At 30.7% G+C, this 17,044-nt stretch overlaps 1 protein-coding gene across 3 annotated transcripts in view; it reads right to left on the bottom strand.

Moving 5' to 3' along the window:
* The window catches only part of GRIK2 (glutamate ionotropic receptor kainate type subunit 2), a 926,084-nt gene that overhangs the window by 137,206 nt on the left and 771,834 nt on the right, over window positions 1-17,044 (bottom strand). For all 3 annotated transcript variants that reach the window (XM_074368582.1, XM_074368583.1, XM_074368584.1), the window contains one exon: window positions 10,427-10,650. In XM_074368582.1, the coding sequence (XP_074224683.1) occupies window positions 10,427-10,650 (224 nt within the window). The remainder of the gene's footprint in view (window positions 1-10,426; window positions 10,651-17,044) is intronic.

Consider the following 17,044-nt stretch of genomic DNA (forward strand, 5'->3'; position numbering starts at 1 on the left):
GTGGTCATGTGGTTTCTAATACTGGAAAATGAAAGAGACTATGCTTTTAAAAAATTGGACACTCAGTATGTAAATGAGGTTATCACCAAGAACTAATAAGAACTTGAAGCTAGCATTAAAAAGGCAGCATTTGATTTTCTAAGCATCACTTGGACATTTAAATGATTTAGCTAATATGAAAATATCTGGATTATACAAAAATAGCAAACAAGCCACCATAAACATGCAAGGCACATAAGGGGTTTTTTTTTCTCATCGAATTTTTAACTATAAAATTAATTTTAATAAAATTTCACAAGGTTTAACGACTTGTGGGCTTTCTTCAATTAAATATCTTTTGAAATTATACTCTGTTGTAGCAACTATATCTATATATTTTTTTAATTAAGTGTATGTACTGAATGTGTAGTTTAGTACCTAAAACAACTGAAGTATGTTTGGAAAGCATTCATTACTTTCGTTTTCCACTCAAATATCTGAACTAAGAAATATCAACATAAATATTTTAATTTTTTTGGCAGAAGGAAGACTTTAATCATTATTTTTAATATCTTCCTAATTAAAAAAATTTGAAGCTCTAATTGTAAATTGAAGTAGTATATAAAAATTTTGAAATCAACATTCATTTCCTTGAATATAACTCTTGTTTTTACATCTCCTTCCACAAATGAAATTTTCACTATTTTCAATTTTTTTTTGGTAAAGTCACTTTAGTAATACCAGTTTCCAAAACATATCTTCAGTCAGTCTAGTGAATTGCTAAACTTATATTTATTTAAACACACCTCCCAGCACCCCCATTTTCAGGACCAATAATAGTAAGGGAAGCAGGGAAACACTTACCTAATTTTATTATGTTAAAATAATATTCAGGTGCATATTCTGAACCAACTTAGATGACAGTTGTAGCCCTATTCTGTTTATAATGTTTATCATGCCAGTAACATTGAAAACCTACAATTTCACCTTTGCTTCAAATATCAAGTTCATGGATTTAATAGGAAAATCTATTTTACATTCATTCATCTTATTTTATCATCTCAGTAGTAGTCAGGGCACATGCCAGTGGGTAATATTTTAAAGTAATTAATTTATGGTTAAACATCTCTCATAAAAAATAGCGGGAAGGTAAGTTATATTCAGGCTAGGGGTGGAAGGGGAATGGGGATGACCTTTTATACTTGTTATAAAGTACTGACTCTAAAATTCTATTTTGATTCAATGTACATTAGATAAAATAGGAAGAGTTACCATAGTTTTAAAATGCAGATGTGCTAATTGCTTAATAAGGTTATTTGTCATAAAAATTGCCAGGTTAGTTTCTGAGCTTCCAAACAGAATTTCAAAAATAGGTATAAAATCAACATATTTTTAACAAAGATAATGTCACACTTCTATGGTTTCCCTTATTATGCAATGGTTAACCAAAATATTTAAAAATACAGGTGTTGAAAATCAATAGAATAGTTTACATTGTTATTTGTTTTTACTAATCCTATTTATAAACAAAATATATGCTTTCAGTCTCTTTCCATCCAAATATCATGTTGAAATTCCTATTGCTATTTGAGAGAGTGATAATATTTTTCCTAAAAAATATGCATGTATATATACCCAACAGGATTGATATGAAAACAATTTAACTTGAATGATGTAATTATGTAATGGAATGTAAAAAATTATAGCAATTAAGGTGTTGTGACATGCTCTAATGAATGAAGTTACACTGGTTGATGACACTATATCTCCTACTCATTAATTATTTGGATAGAGTGCATTATTTTACATAGAATGAAGAAATAAAGTCATAAATTACCACTAAAAATTACTTTCATATGTTTTCATTTAATATTGATATTTCTCCCACATCCATAAATTACTTTAAAACATCAAAACAATATCAATAGCGCTTTTAGTCTCCAGAAAAGCTCACAATGTGGTTCAAGTCTTTTACTACATACAGCTACTAATTTTCAGGGGAAGAAAGTTAGCATTTCTGGAGAATAGGTTTATCAGGCAAATCTGCACGGGTGCGGCTTATGTCTCTTGTTTAGACACCGAAGTGATTGGAAATATTTTTTTAAGCTGTCTTATTTGCAGATCTAAAGAGACACACTTCTTAAGTGTAGCTAATGAGGGTGATTCTTTTAAATCATCACCTGTTATTATAAAACAGTATATTGCTAACATATAGTACAAATATTTCCTATAGCATTATTTTAAGTATTTTTAAAAAGTAGTCAAAGTCTTTTTTTTTTTAATCTGAACTCTTAGAAGGAAAAGGTGGAAGATGAGTTTAATGTGATCATCAAAAAGAACCAGGTGATACAAGTTTCTTTGCTAAGTCTGTTTTCTGTTTTCTTCAAAATCTGTTTTCTTTAGAACAAACTTCGTCTCCATAATTAATTAGAATTTATTATTGGGGAGCAGGGGTGATATATATATGTTCATTTCTCACACCATAAAAACAGTTACTGAAAAAGGAAGCCAATAAATTAATCTCTTCATAGTTCGCAAGTCTAACCTGGCTATTGTTGAAATGTAGTACGTATTAGTTTTCTTCCTCTTCTCTGTCAGGTATTTCTTTCATGTCACCCACCAGCCCAATGCGAGACTACACAGGAAAACATCCAACTGAAAGAACTCTTACACCAAAGAACTGACAGTAAAGGGACAGCTTTATCCAAGTAAAAATGTTACTAATCTAGGTGCCATGCTTATGATTAAAGAAAAAAAAAACTGATCTATTTCTCTCCATTTCTTAAGACAACTACTTTTTTGAGCATAGTACTCTCACTGTACAAACATACATAGAGAAACAAACCAATCCCTAGAGAATATTTCCTTCTTTACTCATGATCTTTGTTTCACTGGCTTCCTGTACAGACTTCACTGTTTCAGGGTGTACGTTCATGTAAAAGCTTTGGCCTCTCTTAACTAGACATTGTAGATTTAAATATTTTATTAAAAAACACTTAAATTATTTAAAAAACACACTGACTTTCCTGGGATAGTTTCAGATTGTGAAGACCTTTCTTAAGTGGCTGAGAAAACCCCCCAAAGCCCAAGGGGGCCATTTTCCTGATGGCTATGGAAAGACAGAAGTGCAATTTCATTCTGAGAATGAACACAGATAAAACAAACTGGGGAGACAGCTTCTTACAAACAATTCACAGTATTCTGCAGCTACGAGAGAAGTAGCAACCTAGAAACTGCAAAACTTGGAAGAATAAGTGCATCATATGGTGAAAATTCTGGGTTCTTTTTATCTTGTTGGTTCTTTCTTAAGAGTCATCTCAAAGAATTTCTTTCTAATGGTCAAAAAAAGGAAAAGAAAGCAAAGAAAAGAAAAAAAAAAAGAAAGAGAAACGAGCCATTCAGAGTATTATTCTTGTCCTATTAGCTTTTCACCTGAATTAGCTAATGAAAAATGTGTAAGAGACATGGTAGCAAATACCAAAGAGCCACTACACTCCTTTTCTAAATGTTTCAAAGAAAAATATAATTTTTTACGAAGTACTGCTTCTCATCAGGGGTGTGTGTGTGTGTGTCTGTGTGTGTGTGTGTGTGTGTAAAATATTACTACATGTTTCCTTAGGATTCATTAAGAACAGAGATGTGCCATTTTTTGTAACAAATATAATAATTTAATAAACATTCAACTTCAAGTTTTAGCATTCTCAAGTTTCTTAAATTTGATTCTATGTACTGCAATTTATTAAAATTAATTTCTGTGATTTACTGAGCTAGGCATTGCGGAACTTCTAAATTGAAACAAATCATCATAGGGTGACATAGTTCTCAGAAGCTCATTGGCCAAGACAATTATTGAATGATGGACACACTTGGAATGACTAGGCAGAGGCAGATTTTTTGCTTCTAGGACTCTTTGAGTTCAATTCAGTGATGGAGGCAAGTAAAAATAAGGCAAATAATTTATCCACAGGATAAGAAAAATAAAAATGGGCTATCAAACTTCTGTTCTTGCATTTATACTTAATTTTGTCCTGACAATCAGAAAAAATTTTATGCAAAAGAATGATTTGGAAAGGGTTGCAGAAACTTTTAAAAGATACTCAAGCACAATTATCTTTAAAAAATGCCAACAAGCATTTGATTATAGAAGATTACAGAAAATTCACTTGAATTTTAAATGGTCTTTGTCTTACTCAATTTTTTATCAAATATTTTATTCTTGTAAATGTCTAGCATAATTATAAAATTGAGGAGTGGAAAATATGTTTATTTTCTCCTATGATGATTGAGATTCTTTTCTTTATCCCATACAGATAATTTCAGTCAAAATTTCTACTGCCTCAATTGTCTAGATACCATATTCACCATAGTTAAAAATAAATCACTGATTTAGTTTCAGTTGGTTTGGTTCTGCTAATTACAAAAACTAAGAATTTGTTCTGGCTTAGTAATCTCATTTATATTTTCAACCATAAACATTACTGGAACCATTAAAAATAAAGAAGTATATTATTTTATAATGGATTTATCAAATAGCAGGTATGAAAAAAGATCTGTTAATGTAGAATAGCCTCATGTCCTATGGATATGTAGTTTTTTAAAGTGCATTCAATTTTATTCAATGTTGATTTTTAGGTCCACAATTGAGTTTTATTTCTTCATATAATCAATTATAATGATCATTTTAACAGGTGTAAAAGGCATACTAGCAGAACAGCACTATTTCAAACCAAATTTTCATTAAATTCTATGGAAACTGCTAACTGGGAAGAGGAATAACAGATAGGCTTCCCTGCAATTTACTTGAGTAAAAAAAAAAATAACTAAAAAAAGAAAGTAACATGTATCTGAAATTATGTTATGGAGAGGTAAAACTAGAATTATTTTCTAGTAAGAAGTGGGCAAGTTGGTGGCAAAAGCACACAACAAAATTGGCATTTCATTTCAACGTGACAACAGTCCTTTTGACAGCAGATTAGCTTAACATTGAACATCCCACCAAAACAGTAATCCATTTCCAAGTGCACAATAATTCATTGTTGCCCTTCACCGTAGATTAAATGTCACCCATCATTGTGACAGAAATGTAAAAGCTGTTGCACACTAGTCATGAGCCAACATCAAAGCTGTTAATGCAAGCACTTTGGACATGGTTTGCTAAACTCGGTTAAACCATCAAAAACACTCTGTTTAGAACATCTTTACCTCTGAGCTTCAAGAGAAATACAGAATATTTTTACAAGTATAAGGCCTCTCAGTATGGCAATAGCCTTGTCATCTTGTGACCAGAGACCATGTTAGACCCAAAACATATGTCAAGACAGTCCTGGCAGTCACTGTAAAATAATAAACTCTTGAGCAGATTCTACAGAGACTGTCCCTTGCTCCCCTGCTAATCCAATAATCCAACAGATGATATTCTCATATCCTAAAAATCATGCGAAGTACTTCAGTGCAAAAACATACATTCATTTCTATATTCCCTTTAACCTAGAAAAACTAATGCTATGTATTTGACACATTAAGAATACTTTGATTTGCTATTCTTCCTAAGAATAGGCTAGGTTAATCAATATTGCTTGGCTTCTTTTACTCTTTTTTCTATATTTGGCACATTCATTTGTTCATTTAAGTAATCTAGGAAATCATAATATTTTTACTACGAAATTTGGTATAGTATTATTTTTCTTCTCCAGAGCTTATCTGTATCTAATTGTAAAATGCCAATCTCAGAATAAAATATGAAATGTTCTTATATGTTTAGTGAATAATTATTAAGGTTACATCAATCCTGTTGGAGAGAAATGTGTATACCATTATTCCTTTCTTTTAAGCTCAATCTTCAGTTATTCATCTCTGTATGCCAAACTTACTAAGGACCCTAGACCAAGATTTACATGTTAAATTTCAAAACAGCTCTGATTATCTTGGAGACAACTATGGCTACAAAAATTTTTTAAATTGTCTAATATTATAGGAATTTAAATTGACTAATTTTATAAATAGTATCTATTGTATCAATATTATCTATTTTTTAAACAAAGGAAATATTTGAAGCAAGGTGAAAATATTAATGTAAAGGGTGGGTTCCCTAACCAGACTTTTTATATGACTAACTGCCATCTCTATATTAATATACCTAGGCAAAGGAAAAAAAAGAACAGAAAGAGAGGGATAAAAGATTTAAGGGCACATATGATTATAGGTACAAGCCCATCATGGACAAGATTTCTTCCTAATCCTCTGTCAGCTAAGAGCTGTTATTAGAAATACATAGGATAAGGCCATTCTAATTGAACACAGTATCTCAGGTTCATCTTTACTCTTTAATAAGAGTTCTCAGCTAATTCAGATAAGCATGCTGATTGTGTCATTATGCTATAAACAACACTGCAACTGTTTGCAAGATCTCATGGATTGTAAAACCATACCAAGACAAACAAATAAGCCCATGCATCTTTGTCTTAACACTCACTAAAAAAAATTGAGAGCATTTTCAAGTATTTCTTAGATAATTGTTTTTCTTATAAAACAAGGGTGAGGGGGAAATATTAAAAAGGTATCACAATCACAATTTACTTTTAAATTTACTTTTAAAAACAAATTCTAATAATTATTATCCCATAAATTTATCATAAATTTAATGTTGTTAATACTGTGATACAGCAGATATTCTATAAGCCTCAAATCAAGTATTCTAATGATAACTAACAATCTGCTTAATGTATTATTTCCTTTAGAGCTGTATCTTTCTCTTCAGTGAAATATGTTAGAAGTATATAACATATATATTTTTAAAATATATGAATTTTTATAAATATATATGAATATATATTTATATAAATATATTTAAAATACTTGGAATTCATTGAAATATCTAGAATAACTATTAAATATTTTCATGACTTTCATTTAAGTCCAATATATATGTTTATTATTAGATAATGGGTTGGTTATGAGTTTACTGATGAAAAAATGTATCCAGTCATGTCTGTTCTTGGATTTAAGCATCTGGTACAATTCTCAGAACATTATGGGCATCTCATAGATACTTGTTGAATAAATTAATTAATGTATGAGGAATATGAATTAGTGTTTAATACTTTATGGAACTAATTATCCAGTGTTTACTACAGGTTCAAGAAATATTTGAATAATTGAGTGAATGATTGATGGAATAATTACAGTGGAAACAAAACAAATTGAAGGTGTGGTTTGGAAGTGAAAAAGACAGAGAAGATTAATTATAACAATAATCAGGACAAGATCAGCTGGTGATCAAAACAAAAGTAAAGTAATGCCAATTAGCAATTTTAATGATACTTATATAATTTATATATTTTAATTTTGAGATAAAATTTAATTCTAAGTAAATATTACAAAACTTAGAATTCAATATGACATAGTTTCAATAATTAATAAATATGGATTTTGCTGTTGAAGTCGTATTATTTTAGAACTTTGTTTTGTGATTTTTCAGTGAGAATAAAACATACATCTGAGAATTTTTAAATGTATTTTGTCTTTCTTTTCTCTGTAATCATTATGGAGATAAGGACAAAGAATATACATAAAGAAAATGTCATATTTATTTTTACATCAATAATGATCCTAGTAAGTTCATCAGTGATCTCTATATGGCATAAGATATAGTCTTTACTCATAGGTAAAATTAAATGCTACATTTATTTTAAATTGATAACAAATAGTCATGATGATATTGTTTAGGTTAGAAAGGTAAGTTCTAGAATTGAAATTTGGACATTTTGTATATATTTGTACATCATGAACTTCTTTCATGGTAGCAAGAATTCAATACCTTGTCTGAATGGATTTTGCTTAAACAATATTGCTTGGTTTTGGAAGGTCCATTTAGAATTTAAATAGGCTCTATTCAGGAGACCGTCTTTTAACAGGAGTTTTAGTGTGATTTTTTAATTTGCCAATTTTATGCAAGATTATAATAATGTCGAGAATTGAACAAATATTCTGAGATAATCTGTAAAGAACTGGTTTTTATATTATATATTATTTAACCAAGAATGTCTAATATTATTTCTTACTTTTATAGGATATTCTACATTGTTTATTATTTAATAGAACATTTGTTAATTTGTCCATAAATAAAGATATTACTCTTAATTTTTCAAACTATATGAAATTGTTTTCACATCATTGAATAAGATGTTGAAATAGAATCATTCTCAAATCCATTCATTTAATAACTCACAAAATACAATGGTAATATTCCAAAATTTAAAGACACTAAAAATGGCACACTAGCTAATGTTATGTTCTAAGATAGAATGAAATGGATGAATTTCTTTGGTGTAAAATTAATACAGGCTATTATAATCATACAGATATTACATTGTTATATTATTTGATGGTTTATCAAAGTGACAATTTTAGAAATTTCTAGAAGTTAGATATGTGCATATCCATACCATGTCTCTATTTGCTAATATACTTTTAAGCTGGAAAAAATCCAAGTGTTTCAGTATTTGCTTTTGAATCTAATTTCAGAAGATTTTGGCTCAGATAATTAGAAATATCTAAAATTTCTAATTTGAATTTGAGGTAACCTAATAGTCCCTGCTTAAGATTTCCTGGAAACAGCTATTAGAACTTAATTCAGCTTGATTGATGTCCACACAATTGCTTCACAACTGTCTCAGGATAATTTCCTCTATGCTTTGTTGTTTACAACCTTCCTGAGAATTTTTGTTAAGTTGATTAGGAGGGAACAGGTGTACCTGTAGACATCAACAAAGGCTTTTTCTATATTTCAGAATATTTTTTTTTTGTCTGTTTGCTCTGTGGGCCAGCTGCAAAGTTCTCTAGCCATTTAATTATTTAAGCTGCGATTCATGAACTTACTTCTCTGAACACATATAAAACAGGATGACTTGTGTTGGTCACTATAAAAAAGATGCAGTGGTTCAAAGATACTCAAAAATGAGAAGTCCATTTTATTTTCACACAACATGGAAATAGCTAGAGCTAAAAGTTCATGAACTTCATACTTCAGATTCTCATTTTTGGGGAAAAACTGTAAACTTCAAATAAAAAGTTTTTACTCAACCCACCAAACAGCTACAAATGCTACATGCATGAATGGTTCCAATACAAATTTTCAGTCAGATACAACTGATAATTGTCTGAAAGACTCATGTGTTAATATTGAACCTATTAGGTAGAAAATTATAAATCTGCGTAACATTTATGTGTGAATATATGAAAAATATCTGTATAATTATAAAAATATAAACTTATGAAAATATACCAAAAATATTATGCTCCTTGTAAGATTGATTTTATTCTTTTTTTAATTGAATATACTAAGCATGTTTCACTGCTAGGAAAAAAATATATAACTTCATTAAAAAAAAAGTTCAAGGAAGGATAAATATCCTTACTGATAACTGATCAGAAGACCCCACATAATGTAATTGAAAAATAACCTACATATTTAATATTTAATTTTGAATGTAAGGCAAAAAATTTTGATTGTATATCATAAGTGTTGTTGTCAACATGAAAAATTGTATGTAGAGTTTTAATTCATCTTGGATTTAGAGCTTTCTTTGTGATGTCTGATAGAATATAAAGATTCAAAGATTATAATAAGTATGTGACTTCCAAGATCATTCAAGAAACAATAGAGCTTTGAGCCCAAGGATAGTTTTCATCTTCTTAATTAAGGCAAAAATAAACGAAATCATGTTGAAATTTTGATAGTGAGGTAAAGCATAAATGAAAAATTTTTACAAATTTCCATCTCCAGAGTAACAATAAAGTAGCAAAGGCAACATATATCGAGCTATATCATAGATTTTAAAAGCCTTATAAAAATATTTTGTAATTTTTACTTAGGCATTTGAGTTTCTGATTCTATGACTGAAATATACTCTACATGTCAACAAAAATCAGGCAATTTTTGTGGTGATATATTTATCCTGTGAAAAACAGACAAATTTTATGTAGAAAATCATGGTATTCTTTTTATACTTAAAATGCTTATTTTTAATTAGTCTTGGTTTGTATTTTTAAAGCCTCCTTTTAAAGTTTACCACTTTAGTTTTTCTTATAACTGTTTTATTAATTTAAATTAGTAAAATATATTGTTTTGTTGTCTGGTTCAAGAGAAATTTTCAAAATGAAGAAATAATTTTTATATCATAGTGATTTGAACTGTTTTTAGCTTCTGCTTAATAAAAGTAAACTCTACCACACTTACAGCTTACTGACACAACCAGCATGCTTTCTGCCCCAAAAGGCATCATAGTACATTTTAATAAGTTATATATCTCTGAAAAGTTCATTATTCTCCAGCACCCAAGGGGAAATAAAGAAAAAGAAAAGTAAAGTTGATTGTGACTTTTGACAATTATTAGTTAGAAAAAGGAGGTAACAATTGCCAAAAAAATCACAAAAGTGAGCATGTTACCTGGCTATGACAAAGAGCACACAACTGACACCCAAGTAAGCCAGCAGAATATACATCCAGATATCAGGGGAGAGAGGATTCAGGAAGGAGAAGACGCCTGGGTTTGTACCATTGGGCTTGCGGTACAAAATACTTATTCCAAGTGTCATAAAGGGCTTGGAAAAGTCGATGACCTTCTCTCGAACGTAGGTAATAGCCAGTGGAGCAACTGCAAGGTCGGCTTTCTGTAGAGAGAAACATAAAAAAGGAGGAAAAATGGTTCTAAGTCACAAGAAAGTGGTAACCAAATTAAACAAAATGAAGACTTTACACTTAAGAATTGTCCCTGTAATGGTCATGTTACCATTTAAAGCATTCTTCACTCTGGAATGAAGCATCTGATTTACTCTGTTACTCATTTCTGGGTTTCTAGATTAGCACATCAGCAGTTATTGCAAGTAGACACAGAAAGAAAAAAATTCTAGGATAAAAAAATGAAAGAAACTGCTGTACATTCAACACCTGAATTATTATGCTATTCAACCTGCTCATAATTACTTTTAATCTAAAGTGTAAAAACAGCATCAATTATGATTTTCTAAATACTTTGGTCTAATTAATAATAATAGTAATAATAATAGTAGTAGTAGTAGTAATAATAATAATAATAATAATAATAATAATAATAATAATAATAATAATAATAATAATAATAATAATAACTACCTCAAAATATTTAGCTGATAATTAAGAAACATTTTTTCTGGTTTTAAAACTATAGAGTATAGTTAAAATGTTTTAGTCTTTGATTTACAATAGCCAACATGGAAGCAACCTAAACGTTCATTGACAGATGACTGGATAAAGAAGTGGTGGTGTATACACACACACACACACACACACACACACATACACACAATGGAATACTGCTCAGCCATAAAAAGGAATAAAATAATGCCATTTCATCAACATGGATGGACCTGGAGATTGTCATATTAAGTGAAGCAAGACAGAAAGAAAAAGAAAAATACCATATGATATCACTTATACATGGAATCAAAAAAAAAAAAAGACTTAAATGAACTTATTTACAAAACAAACAGACTTACAGACATAGAAACAAACTTATAGTTACCAGAGGGGGTAGGGGTAGAGTGGAGGGATAAATTGGGAGTTCAGGATTTGCAGATACTAAGTACTACATATAAAATACCTAAACAACAAGGTCCTACTGTATAGTACAGGGAATTATATTCAATACCTTACAACAGTCTAGAGTGGAAAAGAATGTGAAAAGAAATATATATACATGTATGTATAACTGAATCACTATGCTGTACATCAGAAAGTAACCAACATTGTAAACTGACTATACTTCAATAAAAAAAGTTTTAGTCTAAATAGTTAACATTGTGAAAATGGTCTTTTAATGTGATTGTGTTTACTGCCCCTGAGTTTTGTTTCTATCTCTCTAATTTGTTTTATGTTATTTAATGAAAATCCTTGCAGCCTTGCTTAAATTGCATTAAGAAATGAGTTTTTCAATTTTCACAAAGTTGCTAATTTTCCACGGTAGCTTAAATACGTTAAACTACTAATGCTTTTCACTCACCATATTATAACCATCTGTCAGGGATGAACTTAAGCTCTAACACATTGAAAGAAATAATTGTAATATTTTAAATTACAAAGGCATCTATTCCCATCTATGATGGGAAGCTATATTTCTATATTTCTTTTTATAAACATACTGAGTTTTCAGAGATTACATGAGAAATGCTCATCCTAAGAAGCTGCAGAAAGATGTACAGGAGAATGAGATTGATCTTCTACTGTTTCCTTGCCTCAGGGCTTGTTGGGGGACTTAAGGAAGAAACTTCTCTACGAGGCTAACTTTGTTAACATTATTATTCTGGGTAACCGTGTTTGTGTGCATTTGTGGTGGAGAGGGTTGGGAGATGCTCGGATAGAGAATCTCTGAGAGTAGCAATGGAAAGAGAAACACATTTCCAAGAAACCAGGAAGGAAAAACAGATCTTCAGAGTCCTGGGAAGAGTACCATCATATTTCATATTTTCATTTACATAATCAAAGAATATCAATTTGACAATAATAATTGCTCATGTGTCTTAAGCATTTGCTATACAACAGGAACTGTGCTAAGAAAGTTACATGAACTGTAACATTTAATTCTTACATAATCCTACTATTATTCCCATTTTTGGATAAGGAAACTGAAACCATAAAAGTGAAAAACGTGTTCATTGTCATACGGTTAATTGAACACTGGAACCAAAGAGATAACTAAGCTTTTGGAATCAATACCTAGAACTAACCATGACGTTCATCTCAGAAAATAGAAATGGAATCATGGAGACATTATTCATTCTTTCTTTCATTCATTCATTCATTCATTCATTCATTCATTCATTCTTTCTTTCATTCATTCATTCAGTTATGAAAGAGTCTACAGAGATAGAAAGGGAAATACAGAAGCAAGGGCAGGAGTTAATAGATTATAGTCAGAATTTAGAGGGTCAGGTGCAGAGTTCTATTTTCCATAGGGAGATAGCACTTCGTCTAAGACAGAAGAAAAGGAAACAAAGATGGTTTGAAAAAGTAAACAAGTTTGTTAGAGAAAGAAATTGATAATTTAAGAAACGAGGTTTCCAGGTTAAAAAAAAAAAAAAAAGAACACCATAAAGTGGTGATTTGTCCCTGTTTTGGTGATTGAATACTCAGCACAGTTTATCATGTGCCACTTAACTTTGTAACCGCCCTCCTCCTAGGCTCATGGAAAGTAGAATTTTACCACATACAAAACATGTAAGTGAACATGCTTAAATATGTTTAATTCATAATATATATCAACCAAAGTTAGGAAACAACTGAAATAACATATATTAAAACAAAACCACTACATAATTGAAAAAAGTTGTTCTTATAGGCATATATTAGTAGGATTGACTAGACCTACATCAAATTTCAAAATTTACTTAGCATTGCCTAAAAAATTTTCTATTCCAAATATTAAAGGGAAAAAGAAAATTAAAAAATTATGTAATATGTTTTCAATTATAAAAGAAACTAGTCATTTGAAACAAAAGGTATAAACACTTTAAAATATTTAATTTTTAAAAAATGGACAGACTGTGATGCATCCATACAATGGAATGCTATTCAGCAGCAAAAAGAAATGAGCTGTTAAGCCATGAAAAGACACAGAAGAACCTTAAATGCACATTGCTAAGTGAAAGATGCCAGTCTGTAAAGGCTACCTACTGTATAATTCCAACTATATGATATTCTGGAGAAGGCAAAACTATAAGGACAGTATAAAGATCAGCGATTGCCAAGGGTTCAGGAGAGGGGGAGAGTGATGAATAAGTAGAACACAGAACATTTTTAGGGCAGTGAAGCTATTTTGTATGACTCTGTAATGAGGGCTACATGACACTATGCATTTATCAAAATCCACAAAACTAGAAAACACCAGAGTGATTCTTAATGTAAACTATGGACTTTAGCTGATAATAATGTATCAGTGATGGTTTCATCAACTGTAACAAATGTACTACATTATTAGAATCTGTTAATAATAAGGGAAATTGTGGGGAGAGTGGGTAGGACAGGAGAAGGCATATGGAAACTCTACTTTCTGTACAACTTTATCGTAAAACTAAAACTGTTTTTTTTAAGTATATTAATTATTTTTAATAACATCAGTTTTTTAAACTATATCCTCAGTTAGTAGAATTAAATGTGTTATGTTGATTGACTAATTAACTAGATTATCTATTAACAGTAAAGTACACAAAACATATCAAACATCAGTTGTCAAAAAGTAGTATCTAATTGCACATCAAATACATTTTTAAAATCAATTTTAAAAATGAGGCGTCAGCGCTATCTTGCAATAATAAAGATGAACATTTATTTATACACAATAGCCTTATCTATGAATAAGACCTAACTTCATTACAAATCTATTAATAATATAATAATTTTGGAATCTAATCATGATGTTATTAAATGTTTATAATGGTAGATGTGGTATTTTCGGATCAAATATCACGCTATTCAAGACTGAGCGTTTGGAGAAGAGAGCTTGATGGTAAAACTGAATAATCCTAGAACTTTTTATCTCTGTAGATAGAGGTTAATATCATTTAATGAAAATGGATTTAGTAAATTGATTTTTTTATTTTAAAGAAGAAAGTAGTCCTGCATTAGAAACAGCCCATGGTCAAAACAGATTGAAAAAAACCTATTTCATCGAAAGAAAAATAAACAAGTAAATTGTTATGTGCTATATGAATAGTGTGCTCACTTCTGCGGGACTGGGTCAGAGAGGAATTTACCGAACAATTATACTTGCGTTGCAGCTTGAAGAAAGAGTCTGAGATGACAAAGGCCTGAATGGGGAGGGTAGGAGCAATAAGAGTAAGGAATATCTTAGCAGTAACTAGCATCAAATGTGAACACGGTGAGCCAAGACTGTGTTGTAATCTTTGCCGATAATACTTTCATTAAATCTCACAACAGCTCTACCAAATTTGTAGTGGGATTTTCTTTCTACGATACAAAAACCAGAATTGTGAGAGTTTAAGGAAAGTATGACTTAACCATATTCATCTCCCACCATTTTTCTATACAATCATTCAAATGCATTATAACTAATTCTTATGCTCTACTGTTTCTATATTCCCCTGCTACAGATGATCTTCCCTTTTCTGCACTATACAAATTCCGTAAGACACATCCAATTCTTTTCCTCCAATGCAGCCTTCCCTGCACATTCTATATACATTAATTTCTCTTAAGTAAAGTACTATGCACTTATAAACTTAATCATGTAATTTAACACATAACAATACTTTATGTTGTTATTTCTGATTTTTCCCATGTAAGTCACCTAATATGATAGAGTTTTGAATGTATGTACTGTTGCAATTGTATTGTCCCTGTTCTTAGGAGTGTATGGGCACTTTGAAGCCTGCTGGCATTTCCTTCAATCAAAGCACACAGCACTGAACTGAGAGAATGGTAAAGTGTCCCTCCCCGGAAATTGCACAAAGATACCTAGGCATCAGCTATCTTATTAATTTAATAAGTATTAATTTACTATTCTATCATTCTATGTGAAACTCTTCCAAATTGTCTTTAGCCCCATGATCATAATCAATCTAACATCTCTCAGGTATCAGACAAAATCTGGCACCAAAGAATGGGTTAGTAAATGCTGAATACAGTTTCAATATAACTAACTAAAATGTTCAAAGAAAATTAAAAGAAATTTAAATTTAAACTTTTTTCTAATCTTGCTCTAGAAATAAGATTTATTTGTTCATTAATATAATTTCTAGTGAGCTAACCATCTAGGGAGAACTGAATAATTCTTTTTATGGAGTTATATAGCTAATAGCGGTCCTTTGATTAAAGTCTCATTAAAGATTAAAGAACAATGGTAAAATTTATTGGTCTAATTTCTAATTCCTTAATACAAAAATTAGATAACAAAGCATATCTTTTTGAATGGCACAATGACTCCAAATTTGATCACGTTGAGAAAACCTTCCTTATTAAGTCCCTGGAGTCAAAGCATATAATGATGTTATGTTATAATGTGTGATCTGGTCAGTGAGACATCTTATGTATACTTCTGAAAGCTCTTGCAATCTAACAAAGAAAAACCAGTTCTAAACATTGTTTTCTTTTCTATAATGTTGTGAAATGCTTAGTAAATGGGTAAAATAATTAAACAGTAAGTGCATATGGGTAAACTGGAATATTTTCACTGATTTAGTTAAGAAATGTAAGCTAGCTAATTATGCTTATTAATTATAGTGTCACTTATAAGTGATAGCACACTTTCCTAAATTCTTCACAATGTACAATGTGAACAAATGCTTTGCCCCTGTGTACACTTTCAGGGAAACATGGTTCACCTCTGTATACACAGTGTACGACCTCCACCACTGTCCTCCTAGTCACACTACCTGGACTCTTGTGGCGACCTCTTAATTGGTCCCCTGCTTTCATTCTTGCCTAGTGTTCTTCATCCAGACACCAGAAAGTTCTTTTTAAAGCACATACCAGATTATCACTTCTTGCTCAGAATCTTCTAATGACTTACAGCACACTTAGAAAAAAATCTAATGTCAGCCTACAAAGCACTGCAAGAGGTGGCCCGGCTTATCAATATTGATCCCAATCACCCTTCTGGCCCTAGTTGGATTACTCTTCCTCCAACAAGTCTGGCTCCCTTGCTAATCTCCAAACGTGTGCACACATTCTTGTTCTCAAGGCCTTTCTATTCACCATTCCTTCTACCTGGAAAGCTTGCCCCTCATACTTCTACATAGTTTATTCTCTTACTTCATTATGTGTCTGTTCAGATGTCAGTCACCCAAAGGTGACTTTTATCTTTTACCACATTTTCATTTCCTTCATAAAACTTATCATGACCTGAAATTGTCACTTGTTGTCAGCATTCTTCCAATAAAACAGAAGTCCCTTTTGAGTGAGGAGTTTCTCTATTTGGTCCAATTTTATATCTTCAGTGCCTAGTACAGTACCTGGAAAATAGTAGTCATTAATAAATACTTTTAAATGAATGAGTGAGTGGATAAAACTATC

The sequence above is a fragment of the Camelus bactrianus genome, chromosome 8, assembly GCF_048773025.1.
Source record: "Camelus bactrianus isolate YW-2024 breed Bactrian camel chromosome 8, ASM4877302v1, whole genome shotgun sequence".
Classification (NCBI taxonomy): Eukaryota; Metazoa; Chordata; class Mammalia; order Artiodactyla; family Camelidae; genus Camelus; species Camelus bactrianus.